Below are 14,051 nucleotides of genomic sequence, written 5' to 3' on the forward strand. Positions count from 1 at the left end.
ATGCGAAAATTCGTCCTAGGCGAATAAAAATGATTTCATAGTATGTAGATTAATTGTGTGTGTGAAGCTGTAATATGTTCATAATTAGATGTGTAGTAACTGTCGTTTGTTAAAAAGACTACCAGATCTCTTATTGGAAATACACATTAAATACACTATTTTGATAGACATGTATTAAGCGTGTACTATTTTAAATCTATCTAATGCATAGTACTGGAAATACCCACAAAATTGTTCAATTTCATGCAAGCAGTAATTGTGCATTTGTTCATAATATTAAATATGTTTGGATCTAGTACTGGGTGCCTACCAGTCACCTGACAGGAATATATATACCGGACAAACGTAATTAGGGCTTTGTTTCGATTATATCTTCAGTGAGTTATCGGCTAATCGGAAACATTCAGCACTTTGTTTTCATTTTCATATATCAACATTGACTGACAAATAAGTATTAATTAACGAGGAATATCGTACCAATTCTCACCTGTGTTTACAAAACTGCTGTCCTCTGACCTTGGGGCATTGGAATGGCAGTGCGCATGCGCAACTTGTTTTATTTTGCGGGGCACTAAGTGGATCTCAACCAATTACATGTATAGCACAGACCCCTAGAACTGCAGACGACAGTTTTCTTTTTGATTCATTCCTCACTTGGTTCATATATTGGTAAAAAATAATACTGTTTCTGCAAAATGAATGAACGTCTGCATCATTTGCTAGGTCATGTGTTAATACTGCATGAGTGAATGCCCTTGTATATTATAATATATATTTACACCCAATCCGAGCCTCATTTGTATAAAAATATTTAAAGATTTCTTGGGTTTTCCGAATGTAACAAAAACTGAAATAGATTTGATTTTGTTGGCTCCTTATGGCGGCATAAGCTCCGAGGTATTTTCTGCAGATAGTATTTCGTTTAAAATGGTAACATGGGTAAATCACTGCTGTAATGTAGTTCGACCCCGAGGATAGTTTAACACTTTGAATATGCATTAAAACATGTTTCTAGAAGGCGCAGAAGACAGATGAACATAATCAGTTTTTTTTCAGTACAATTGTCATCGTCAAATAAAAATAATCAGTCTTCGAAATATTTGTCCGGTGACTATTCCACCTTGTCGTTTGATGTAGTGCATTTCATTACCCCTTTTGAGCCTTAAAATATCGGATGTTTTACGTCCGATTGTTTGAGATTTTTACATTTTCGGATGACAAATGAGCTGAAGTTTTATCGAGGCAAATTTCATGTTTTTGTGTTCATTTTTTATAAAACAGCAAAGGAAAAACCCCGATTTCTGTCCGGTGACTGGTCGGCACCCAGTACACCTTTAAACAGCACTCAACACTATGGAAAAATGTATACATGCAGTAAATTTCAAATGTGATGATACAGCTTATTGCAATTATATTGAATGTTAAGATGTAATTCAATATCTTTATTAATTAAGTTCTGGCTTTCAATTTAACGTATTTTGCATCTAAAAAATATCTGATGGGGTCATATTGATACATTTTCTTGGTCCCTATATGACATTAGATGTCATGCAATTATTTTATTATTATTTTATATTTATTAATTTCATGTACAGTTTTCTTGTTCATATACAATTTTTATTATAAATGTCTTACAAATCTCTAGCATTTTGACAATGCTTTATCCCTATTTTATGGCCTTTATTGTATTACAGAATCTGCAGTTGTTTCATTCATTACCTTGATATCCACTTCCAGTATTGTCATTTCTGGCAAGATGGGGCACTCCGAAGATTTCAGGGTCCCATGCATATTGTTACAAAAGGAGTTTACTGTATTCATACTTAGAAATACTGACAGTCAGATACCAGCAAGCAAGACATGCAAGCATATTTATAACTGTAACATTAGCTACCATGGGCTTTCTATCCCTTTTTAATGAGTCTGCTTAAATAATAAAATTTATTGATCGCGGTTATATACTTACAGAGAAACACCGTTACCACCTCCAACATAGAATGTAGGTGTCATATTTGTTGGTAAACTACAAGATGGAAGTTTGGTAACTTTGGCACCAGGAGATTTTTTACAACGGATTTTCTTTCCGGACTCTGTCCCACTGCTGTCTTCAACTGCCTCTGAAGGGGTGTCTGTCTCTACCCCTGAAAAAGAAATAAGAAAAAATATGAATGATAAGTAGCTAGTCTGGTGTTTCAGCTGCCATGACAAACTATAATTGATATACAGTCATAACTGTACTAAAGACCTCCTATGGACAGAGACAACTTGATTCTTAAGACAACTAGTTTCATTAATACTAGCAAGGTATTTTAAACTGTGAAAGAAGACCATCATCAGATAAAGACCAAATTTTGACTCTCCTAAGTACAGGTATGACTGTATATGAGAGACAGAGATATCAGAGTTAAATCTCAAATATAGTCAAATGTCTCACTACTGGGGGTGGGGGGGGGGAAACATGGAGTTAAATCTGAAATACAGTCAAATGTCCCACTACTGAGGGTGCACAGGAGAAAGCCCGCGCTTGTGGGGTGTGGGAGACTTGGAGTTAAATTTCAAATGTCTCTGAGGGTGCACAGGAGAAAGCCGGGGCCAGGGGTGGGGGGAGGGGGGGTGTTAGTTTCTATATTCACCTGACCTAATGTTCCACTTCGCAGTAAGGTTAAATACAATCATGTTTAAAAGGTCTTTAAGATAAATTTTCTGTTACTCTTTATTGAAAAAAGGATCAAATAACCTCTATAGTGTAATTAAATCATGTCAACTCCATTCAATCATAACTGACACTCTGATATCTTTAATTAAAAATGAAGGTCTATTGTGAGTGTGTATGAAATCCAATGAGACTAAATGAAATATCGAGTTCCTTACATTATTGATAAGTATTGTAAGTGAAAGACCAGTTCATGTAGGTTTCATACAGGTAATTGAATAATTACAATATGGAAATCCTATAAGCAATAAATGAATCTATTGATACTAATAGGGCTGTTACTATAAACATTTCTCAGAGGACCATATTTCATACAAGCATGATTCATCCTGAAGAGTATAAGAAACTTTAACTGGTTGAAGGGTGCAAATCTTTTACTTGTTGAAGGGTGCAAATTGAAATATCTGGCTCAAGGGAACAAGGCTCTGCTGAGTTACCACAAAAGCAGTTACCCCAAGAGCCAGATATTTCCATCCAAACCTTCAGCCAGTGATACATTCTTTTTGAATTCTTTAAACTATTTTTATATGCACTATTTTATTTACGTAGATAATTTATTATGAATTTTCGCATTAAATAGTATTCATAAATTACAGCAGAAGAGTTATGCTACACACCAGGGTGTAAGACAAGATTTTTCAGTAATGGCGCATACACTGATACATTCTATATATGTAATCACTAAGAAAAGATTCCAGAAATTTTTTTACAGAGACTAAATTATTTATGTCATTATAATCAATTAAGGTCTACTTGAGCTGAAGTATTGTTTAAGGAGTGGGGGGAATCAAGGGATACAACTGCAAGTTGTTCAGTTTTAAATTTTAACTCTATCAGATTCTCTTTCATTTGACTTTAATCTACTTTTGACATATTGAGTAAGGGGTTCAGTGAATATATCTTATTATGGTCTTTAGTGCATTAAATTTGACCCTACATGACCCATATTCAAACTGGACTTTAAGATTATCATGATTAACATTCTGATCAAGTTTAATGAAGATACAGTCATAAATGTGGCCTCTACAGTTTTAACAAGCTTTTCCTTTGATTTGACCTGGTGACCTAGTTTCTAATCCCAGATGACCTAATTTAAAACTCGTCTAAGATTTTATTAAGGGTAACATTCTGACCAAGTTTCATTAAGATTGGGCCGAAACTGTGACCTCTAGAGTGTTAACAAGCTTTTCCTTTGATTTGACCTGGTGACCTAGTTTTTGAACCCAGATAACCCAATATCGAACTCATCCAAAATTTTTATGAGAGTAACATTCTGACCAAGTTTCATTAAGATTAGGCCAAAATTGTGACCTCTAGAGTGTTAACAGTCAAATTGTTGACAACGGACTGATGATTGACGACGGACAACAGACATAGGGCGATCACAAAAGCTTACCTTGACCACTTCGTGCTCAGGTGAGCTAAAAACAAAAACAAACAAATTTAAATAACTTTGTCATTTTTTTTAATCAAAGTTGATGAAATTAGCTGAAAAATTATTCTCATGATTCTTAGATATCATCTAAATTAAAAGCACTGAAATTGTTTTAAAACTTTTAATGTTGATATCGCTACTTTCATATACTTTACACAGCAACTTACAAAATTCCAATGATAAGCAATCAAAAAAACAAGCAAAGCACAAATTTATGAAGCCTACCTATGTCATTGCAAATAGGTAAAACTCCCCTTTCCGTTAAATAACGCCGCATATTTTTCCCATTCACCATAAGCCTATCTTTGTGCGGATACACTGTTCGTACCCGCCAGTCGAACGGTAGTTTTAAAGCTCTTAAATTCCCATCCATAGCAACTATCCAACGTTTCAATTAATCATTTAAGAGCGGAATAGGATAAAATAACATCCAAAATAAATATTTCACTTTTTAAGCAAACGTATTATCGTAAATACAAACGCAACCCAAGTCTTACAATAGCCGGGTTTCCGAAACACTGAAAAACAAATCAATTTCAATACAAAACTACAGAATAAAACATTTATGAATCTTCAAAACAAACTTTTAAAATATCTGAATACACTTATTGAATTGGACAAATTTCTGCTTATCGCTTTGCAAGCATTGATTTAACAAAACTACAGGTGTTAAATGACATAATTAACTTACTCCAGAATTTCAGTTACCGGTATGTTTTCAATAATTGTTTTAATATTTTGCTCTTGTTTATACATAATAAAAGTTTCTTTCTTTGGATCAAAATCAAAGATATTTGTAGAGAGCACAATATTTCACATTCATACTAGCGATTTAATTCTTTCTGTGGATCTTTTTTGTATTTTTCTCTCTGAAATAACTGTCATGCTTGTTAATTTACTTTGGTTACTACATATACCATAATACAGTCGTATGTGCTCATATGGTTACGGTAGCTCAGCATGTAGAAGACAAGACTGTAAATAAGGGGGGTGCCAGTTTTATTCCCATTAGAGGCCTCCAGATTGTGCGGAAAAAAAAGAAAAAAAAATAGGTATCAGGAAATTAATGCTACCGTATATTTCTTAAGAAAGCTGTGAAACTTAATTACTGACAGACTGTATGTTATGGAAACATAATTAAGAATTAGTTGTTTTTACTAATTTTTACAACCAAAATCAAAAAGCATTTGTAAGGCTAAAATGTAAACTGCCGTAATTATAAATATCTATATTTATAAGTTTCCATTCCTTACTTGCAGCCTGGTTTGCAGACTCAGTCGATGTAAATGAGATGTGAAACCAAAATTTGTAGTCCTGTTTGGCGCCATATAATTTATACTATGTTGGTGCGCAAAAAACCCAAATAAATAAATATCTTGAAAAAAGCATGGTACTATTAAATATTGAACAATAAGTGTAAAATGGCAACTTTTTTCACATCCAGTAACTTAGTGATAACTTATGAAATTTAGTTCATATGCAGAAAAAATCTGCTTTCCAGATTGCATTCATAAACTATACCAGTGTTTAAAAACATTTTTTATCGCTTACTTTCATAAATTACATTCTTTACTTACATTCATAATCCCTTACATTCATACTTTAAAGCAGCATGCCTCCAGATTGTTTGACAACAAAAAAAAAAATTTTTTTAGATATCTTGATATAAATGCTATATTTCTTAAGAAACTTTAAAACTTAATTACTGACAAACTTTATGTTATGGAAACACTTGAGAATTTGCTGTTTTTACAATCTGACTGAAGTACTTGATCTTCTAAACAAAGATCTGAGAACGACCCATTCACATACGTCTTCTGTATATATTTTGGATTTCCAGTATTGCTATTTTTATTTTAACCAATCAGACGTCTTGTTCCAATGCCAAAGAGTAAGAAAAATATGCAGTTATTTCAGGGCTCGAACCCGGGACCCCTCACTTACAAAGCAAGTGACCTACCGACTGAGCTAACCGGTCATCTGACACAATACGACATAAGAATTGTAAATATTAAAAGTCAAGGCTACAGGAAGATTTGCAAAATGTTGTAAGCTAGGCTCTGATTGGCTAGCGAAAGGGTCGTCAGAACGAGGCCATGAATAGGTCGTTCTCAGATCCTATGCGTAGGGTAATAGGATATGTACTTTAGTCAGATTGCTGTTTTTACTACTTTTTACGATGAAAATTGAAAAGCGTTTGTCACGCTCTTACTCCAGGTAATCTGTCTCGATTATAAATATTTTGAAATCATTATTTACTATTTCAGCTGTAGCGCTATTGGTTACAACGATGGGAAAATGTCTTTATTGCCGTGGCGGTCCGGGGTTCGATTTCCGACGCAGTCATCTTTTTTTCTTGATTTGGAACATTTAAAATATGTTAGAAAGAAAAATTCATATTCTAATGTTCAAAATATGATCAAACTTCAATTTGAAAGAAAGATTATTTTTTAGTCAAATCTGGAGGCATGCTGCTTTAATATGTCCATCACTTACATTCATAAACTGCATTTTTTAGCTACAATCATCTGCTATATTCATAAACTGCATTCTTTAGTTACAACCATCTGCTACATTCATAAACTGTATTCTTTAGTTACAATCATCTGCCACATTCATAAACTGCATTCTTTAGTTTTTCATAAACTGCATTCTTTAGTTCCAATCATCTGATACATTCATAAACTGCATTCTTTAGTTCCAATCATCTGCTACATTCATAAACTGCATTCCTTAGCTCTAATCATCTGCTACATTCATAAACTGCATTCTTTAGTTACAATCATCTGCTACATTCATAAACTGCATTCTTTAGTTACAATCATCTACTACATTCATAAACTGCATTCATTAGTTACAACCGTCTACTACATTCATAAACTGTATTCTTTAGTTACAATCATCTGCTACATTCATAAACTGTATTCTTTAGTTACAATCATCTGTTACAATCATCTGCTACGTTCATAAACTATGTTCATCACTTACATTCAATAACTACATTCTTCAGTTGGACGTATCTGCCAAATGCCATCCGCTATACATAAACTAGTTACTTACTCACTCACTCACTTACTTACTGGTAGTTACATTCCATCAGCTACATATATATATAGAACATTCTTTAGTTACATTCATAAAGTACGCTCATAAACTACAGTCATAAACTACACTCCTCAGTACATTCATAAACAACTTTCATAAACTATATTCATCAGCTAAATTCATCAATTATAGTTGTCAACTATATTCATTTAAACAACAATGAAGGTTGTTCTCTTGCTCTGGATTGTCCATATTTGAATAAATCCATTTACTAAGAGCAATTTGTTTTTAGGTTGATATTTCTGCTATCTCACATAGCCTTCATCAGCTGACTGCTCTGAGTAAATGGATTTGTTCAAAATACATTATCAACTACATTCATAAACTACATTCTTTACCTGTACTAGTCTTAAGCTTGTTCATCAGCTACATTCCTAATAATTATGAACTGATACTTTTAATGCACTTCAATTTACTTAACATTTCATATCAATGACAATGAAACCTTTTCTTTTATTCTTCATTTGAGAGAAATAGAACTACCACTTATATTCTGATTTAATTCAGTCATCTGATGGTAAAAATAATGATTAAGAACTGAGTTTTGGTAAACCATTATTAACCATTGGATGAAATTAAAACTGAATATTTGAATATCTATTTTCTGTATCTGAATATAATCATAAACATTTAAATTCAAATACTGTTTCTTGAATTCTGTGCTTCTTGAATTTTAATTACAATTAGAATAAATTTTGTTAAAATTTGAAAATAAAAATTTCCCTACCTCGTAACCTTGCATCACAAGAATACGCTACGCCACCCATTCTACGACTGTATGAATACATAACTAACGTAGCGGATTTACTTCTTTGTTCATAACTGTAATACCCTTTCATTATAATAAATGATTAATCCAAATCAAAACTTAAGCTTTTAAACTGTTTACTGTCAGAAATAAATGTAAATAAAATTTACAAAATCTTCAGACCAAAGTACAACCAGTACTTTAACGTTTTAAAAATTCATATTCCGCAAAAAATTTAAATATTCTATCTCCATATTGAACTGTATGATAAATAAAGGTACAGTAGGACGAACGACAGATTTTATTAAATATCTGGCATCATACGACACTTTCCCCACTTATGTTTATGTTTGAATAACAAAGCGACAAATGCGTTTTCGCAGGGCAATATGTTTACAAATTGCTAAACTGGTTTGTTCATTTAAAAATGGAATATGTAATTATATGACATGTTTGGTAAGTCAATAACAACCTTTTCAATTATAAGCCCTCTATGAATAGGATATTCAACTGTATGTAGTTCCCTAACAAGTTATGATTTTTAAATCCATAATTCAAACTTGGAGATCAGAAAAATCCATGTCTTAAAATGGAGAGTCTTGAATACTGATATTGATAAAACAAAATTGTTTGGCAACTAAAACAAGAATCATGTTTGCAACCTTAATATTTATATTAAATTCTAAACAGTAGGCTACATGAATAAATGTCTCATTAAATATTCCCTTTTTCTTGTTTGATAGCATGAAAGCAGTTTGATGCAAAGAGCTATAAAAATAAATAGATTGGCAACTTGAAAGGCATATACAGCAAATCTCGCCAAAAAAAACATGACAACTGAATGAGATCTCGTTTACCGGAAGTGACGTGTTCTCCATGTGCCATTTTGTATGCGAAAGAAATTATTCATGATTAAATTAATTATCACTGTATGACCACGCTTCTTCTGATGTTAAGACACGTGTACTTTGTGTCTTAAGACTATTTCACATTAAACTAATGTTGTTTTAGAAGCTAACATACATTTCAAATGTAGTTTTAAAGGTACAAATTGTAACTCCATGCTCGCCGATGTTTGTTTTTACTAAGATAACGCCGATTCACGCTCTGACACGAGATCACGCGAGATTACAGCCAGTTGCCATTCTGTGTATTTTATACTTCTTTGTTAAATGCCACTAAATTAATAATGCCCCTCACCCACAGATGAAGAAGAAGACATTAGTGCTTTCAGATGCGGATTTCTGATGCTTTAGCCAGTGCTGGAAAACTCCTGAGTCTCGTGATATAAACAACTTATAACAAACTACATACATGTAGATTTATTCAGTAATTCATATTTTATTTCATAAAAAGGAATAAAAATCGAATACCTTGATAGTTCCTCAATGTTGGGATAATGCATGTTTTTTCGTGTTATAATGTCTGCAGAATCCCGAGGGATTGGTTGGTGCCCGAGCCCGTAGGGCGAGGGTGCCAACATATCCTGAGGGATTCTGAAGATGTTATAACACGAAATGAACATGCGCTAATGCTATTCTAGCATAAAAAGCAAGAAAAAAACTAATAAATGAATACATTCTCACGCAATGTCATTAAATTTCCATGAAATGCGAGGAAAAATCTGAGTTGTTTTTTCACGCTGACGTAATTTCCATTTGAATTATCTGTTTTGGGGCCATAATACGTTAACGTTTTGCCATGGAACATGCATACATAAAAAGGTGTTATAACAGCACGTGAGCAAGAGATTCTCTCTGTTAACACACTTTTTCTCTCCTGTTAAAACACCCCCGAAAAATGACAAGAACAGCAGTTTTGCTAGAATGTTCCTAATAGTATATTTCTCTATTCAAACAAGGGTATCAGAAACACAAAATACACCCTTCGAGAGCTGGTGAACAATTGTGCCAAGTTACATCAAAATCCCTTCATGCATGAAGAAGAAATGCTCCGGATAAAGTTGTCATTCTTATATCTGACCTTTGACCTCTAATTGTGACCTTGACCTTAAACCTAGGGACCTGGTTCTTGCGCATGACACTCCATATCATGATGGTGAAAACATGTGCCAAGTTACTTCAAAATCCCTATATGCATGAAGAAGAAATGCTCCAGACAAAGTCATTCTTGAATTTGACCTTTAACCTCTAAGTGTGACATTGACCTTAGACCTAGGGACCTGGTTCTTGCGCCTGACACTTTGTCTCATGGTGGTCAAGAATTGTGCCAAGTTACATCAAAATCCCTATATGCATGAAGAAGAAATGCTCCGGACTGTCATTCTTGAATTTGACCTTTGACCTCTAAGTGTGACCTTGACCTTTGACCTAGGGACCTGGTTCTTGCGCACGACACTCAATCTCAGGATGGTGAACATTTGTGCCAAGTTACATCAAAATCCCTATATGCATGAAGAAGAAATGCTCTGGAAAGTCATTCTTGAATTTGACCTTTGACCTCTAAATGTGACCTTGACCTTAGACCTAGGGACCTGGTTCTTGCGCAAGGCACTCCGTCTTAAAAATAGCTAAAAATAGATCACTACTGGCACTATAGCATCGCTAAAAATAAATATCGGCACTAAGCTGGCACCAAGGGTATCCTAGTTAGTCATATGATAGCCAAACCTGCTTGAATTTATCAAACTGCCTCCGGCACTTGCACCAATGGTACAGAGAGTATATAAGTAATATGCAGAAATACACTGCACTTTAATAGTTTTTACAGTCAAGTCCAGGCCAGCACAGAAAATCATAGAAAAACTAAAATAAAGTTGTATCTATAAAAATATAAAGTAAAAGTATCATGAAAATTAAGATTTTCTATTATCACATTTCAACAAAAGTTGTGAGAGTTATTCTGTTTAAGGTTTAGGAGTATATTGTCAAAACACAGAAGTATTTGATAAATAAACAACATTTTTACCAACAATCTACCAGATCATTACATGTTCTTCCGTACTGTCCCTTAAGATGGATAAATAAAATATTCTCAAAAAGTTGTCCCCCTTTAAAAATGAATACCATTGGTAAAGAAATAAAAATAAACAATTGCTAAAAACTATGTTAAACCTAGTTATGTGAAATTTCAGCACTGAGACATTATTGCAAGTGCATTGAAACGAAGACATGTAACAGTTCTTTGAAAATGGTGAGTTTTTAAAGGTGCTGAATGCAGAAATTGTTGCCTATATATTGAGCCCTTTTCTTGAATTCAATGTATATATCAGTAAACTGACAGTTGTTGTGTAGAGTAATATACATTTTTTATATGCTGTTCAATTTTCATCTGAAATAACCTTTTCTAAAAATTCTATGATTTGGTTTTGTTTGAATTTTTTTTCTCAAAATGTAAGGCTAAGTCTTAATGGAATCGTTTGTCAAGTGTATTCACTGATCACAGATGATAAGGAGGCCCAAAAAAATTTTAACATGTCAATAGTACACTTGACAAACTGAAAACATCATAGAGACAAACATACTTATAATTGCAAGATACATAATAATTAAAAGCCACACTTTTAGGTGTATCCAATTAATTGAAGTATAATTAACTAACTTGTTACTGTCAAAGGATTATGTCAAAAAAAAAGTGTTTTCAACATTACAACAATTTCTCCTGCACTTATTTGGTTATCTGGTCAAAATAGGTCCAATCTTCCTATTAATATCAGTAGGGGAAAATTCCCGTTAGGGAAGCAATCTATGGTTTTTTCCTTACTTCCTGAATATCGTATACATATAATCTTTTTATTCTGACAGATTATATTTCTTGCATACTGTATTTTCCAAATAACAGAATAAATAAAGCAAATAGAAATACTTTCTTTGTAGCACTCTTTCTTGTAGTAGAGTATGTACACAAAGCGCAGGAAATTAATGTCCCTAAGCAGAAGTGACATCATAATGTTTCAGTGATGCACAATAACAAAGTTCCACTTAAGTTGTTAACAAAGTTGTTTTATTGTTCTTACCGTAAAATAACGTATTTTTAAGCTAGAAATATACTATATGGAACAGAGAGAACCAATCAAGGTACCTTATATTTTTTTCATATTTTACGTAAACAATATATAATTAATGCATGAATCATAATCATGCAGCATGAGAGTCATCTGGAATAGGGGATGCCAGATGGGTTTTTAGCCGGCATAGGTGCAAAATCACTGGAAACGCCAGGCTGGTGTGTAAGAATGATTTCTCTGGAAAACAGTATGTGTTGTGTTCAGTCCTCTTAGGAGAGTTTGTGCTGTGTCCAGTCCTCTTAAGAGAGTTTGTGCTGTGTCCAGTCCTCTTAAGCGAGTTTGTGCTGTGTCCAGTCCTCTTAGGAGAGTTTGTGCTGTGTCCAGTCCTCTTAGGAGAGTTTGTGCTGTGTCCAGTCCTCTTAGGAGAGTTTGTGCTGTGTCCAGTCCTCTTAGGAGAGTTTGTGCTGTGTCCAGTCCTCTTAGGAGAGTTTGTGCTGTGTCCAGTCCTCTTAAGAGAGTTTGTGCTGTGTCCAGTCCTCTTAAGAGAGTTTGTGCTGTGTCCAGTCCTCTTAAGCGAGTTTGTGCTGTGTCCAGTCCTCTTAAGCGAGGTCCAGTCCTCTTAAGCGAGTCTGTGCTGTGTCCAGTCCTCTTAAGAGAGTTTGTGCTGTGTCCAGTCCTCTTAAGCGAGTTTGTGCTGTGTCCAGTCCTCTTAGGAGAGTTTGTGCTGTGTCCAGTCCTCTTAAGAGAGTTTGTGCTGTGTCCAGTCCTCTTAGGAGACTTTGTGCTGTGTCCAGTCCTCTTAGGAGGGTTTCTGCTGTGTCTGTGCTGTGTCCAGTCCTCTTAGGAGACTTTGTGCTGTGTCCAGTCCTCTTAGGAGGGTTTTTGCTGTGTCCAGTCCTCTTAGGAGAGTTTGTGCTGTGTCCAGTCCTCTTAAGCGAGTTTGTGCTGTGTCCAGTCCTCTTAAGCGAGTTTGTGCTGTGTCCAGTCCTCTTAAGAGAGTTTGTGCTGTGTCCAGTCCTCTTAAGAGAGTTTGTGCTGTGTCCAGTCCTCTTAAGCGAGTTTGTGCTGTGTCCAGTCCTCTTAAGCAGTTTGTGCTGTGTCCAGTCCTCTTAAGCCAGTTTGTGCTGTGTCCAGTCCTCTTAGAGAGTTTGTGCTGTGTCCAGTCCTCTTAGGAGTTTGTGCTGTGTCCAGTCCTCTTAGAGAGTTTGTGCTGTGTCCAGTCCTCTTAAGCGAGTTTGTGCTGTGTCCAGTCCTCTTAGGAGAGTTTGTGCTGTGTCCAGTCCTCTTAAGAGAGTTTGTGCTGTGTCCAGTCCTCTTAGGAGAGTTTGTGCTGTGTCCAGTCCTCTTAAGCGAGTTTGTGCTGTGTCCAGTCCTCTTAAGAGAGTTTGTGCTGTGTCCAGTCCTCTTACGAGAGTTTGTGCTGTGTCCAGTCCTCTTAAGAGAGTTTGTGCTGTGTCCAGTCCTCTTAAGCGAGTTTGTGCTGTGTCCAGTCCTCTTAAGAGAGTTTGTGCTGTGTCCAGTCCTCTTAAGCGAGTTTGTGCTGTGTCCAGTCCTCTTAAGCGAGTTTGTGCTGTGTCCAGTCCTCTTAGGAGAGTTTGTGCTGTGTCCAGTCCTCTTAAGAGAGTTTGTGCTGTGTCCAGTCCTCTTAAGAGAGTTTGTGCTGTGTCCAGTCCTCTTAAGAGAGTTTGAATCCCAACTATTCAAAAATGTTTACCAAGACATTATCATAATATGATATAACTTAAAGTGAGAGAACCGTAAAAAAGATTTTTTGTTTTTGCGTGTGGGGAGTGTGTGTGGGTGGGGTGTGTGTGTGTGGGGGGGGTAGTAATGAGGGTTGGGGAAAGCTACAGGAGTATGAGGGAATCAAGATGGGAGATAAATGAAAGAAATGTAAAAAAAAATCTTTTTTGGAAGGAGGTTGTGGATGTAGAAGTGTGCGAGCAAGTGTATCAGGGATACAAAGAAATTGAAAGAATCCATACCAGATAGTTGTGAGAATGTTAAAAAAACATGTGTTAGTCGGGGTATGCATGAGGGGGTGTATGGGGCGAAGGGGGAAGGAGGTTGAAGGCAGTAGATG

The 14,051-nt window shown here is 35.1% G+C and overlaps 1 protein-coding gene across 5 annotated transcripts in view; it reads right to left on the bottom strand.

Moving 5' to 3' along the window:
* Positions 1–14,051, bottom strand: part of LOC123526557 (protein polyglycylase TTLL10-like) — a 38,191-nt gene that overhangs the window by 18,134 nt on the left and 6,006 nt on the right. For 2 of the 5 annotated variants that reach the window (XM_045305768.2, XM_045305767.2), the window contains exon 2: positions 1,967–2,141. In XM_045305768.2, coding sequence (XP_045161703.2) covers positions 1,967–2,141 — 175 coding nt within the window. Of the gene's footprint in view, positions 1–1,966; positions 2,142–4,373; positions 4,673–7,980; positions 8,328–14,051 lie in introns of those variants that run through there. The other 3 variants (XM_045305766.2, XM_045305765.2, XM_045305764.2) reach the window with 3 other exon arrangements.

This window comes from Mercenaria mercenaria, chromosome 14 (genome assembly GCF_021730395.1).
Source record: "Mercenaria mercenaria strain notata chromosome 14, MADL_Memer_1, whole genome shotgun sequence".
NCBI lineage: Eukaryota > Metazoa > Mollusca > Bivalvia > Venerida > Veneridae > Mercenaria > Mercenaria mercenaria.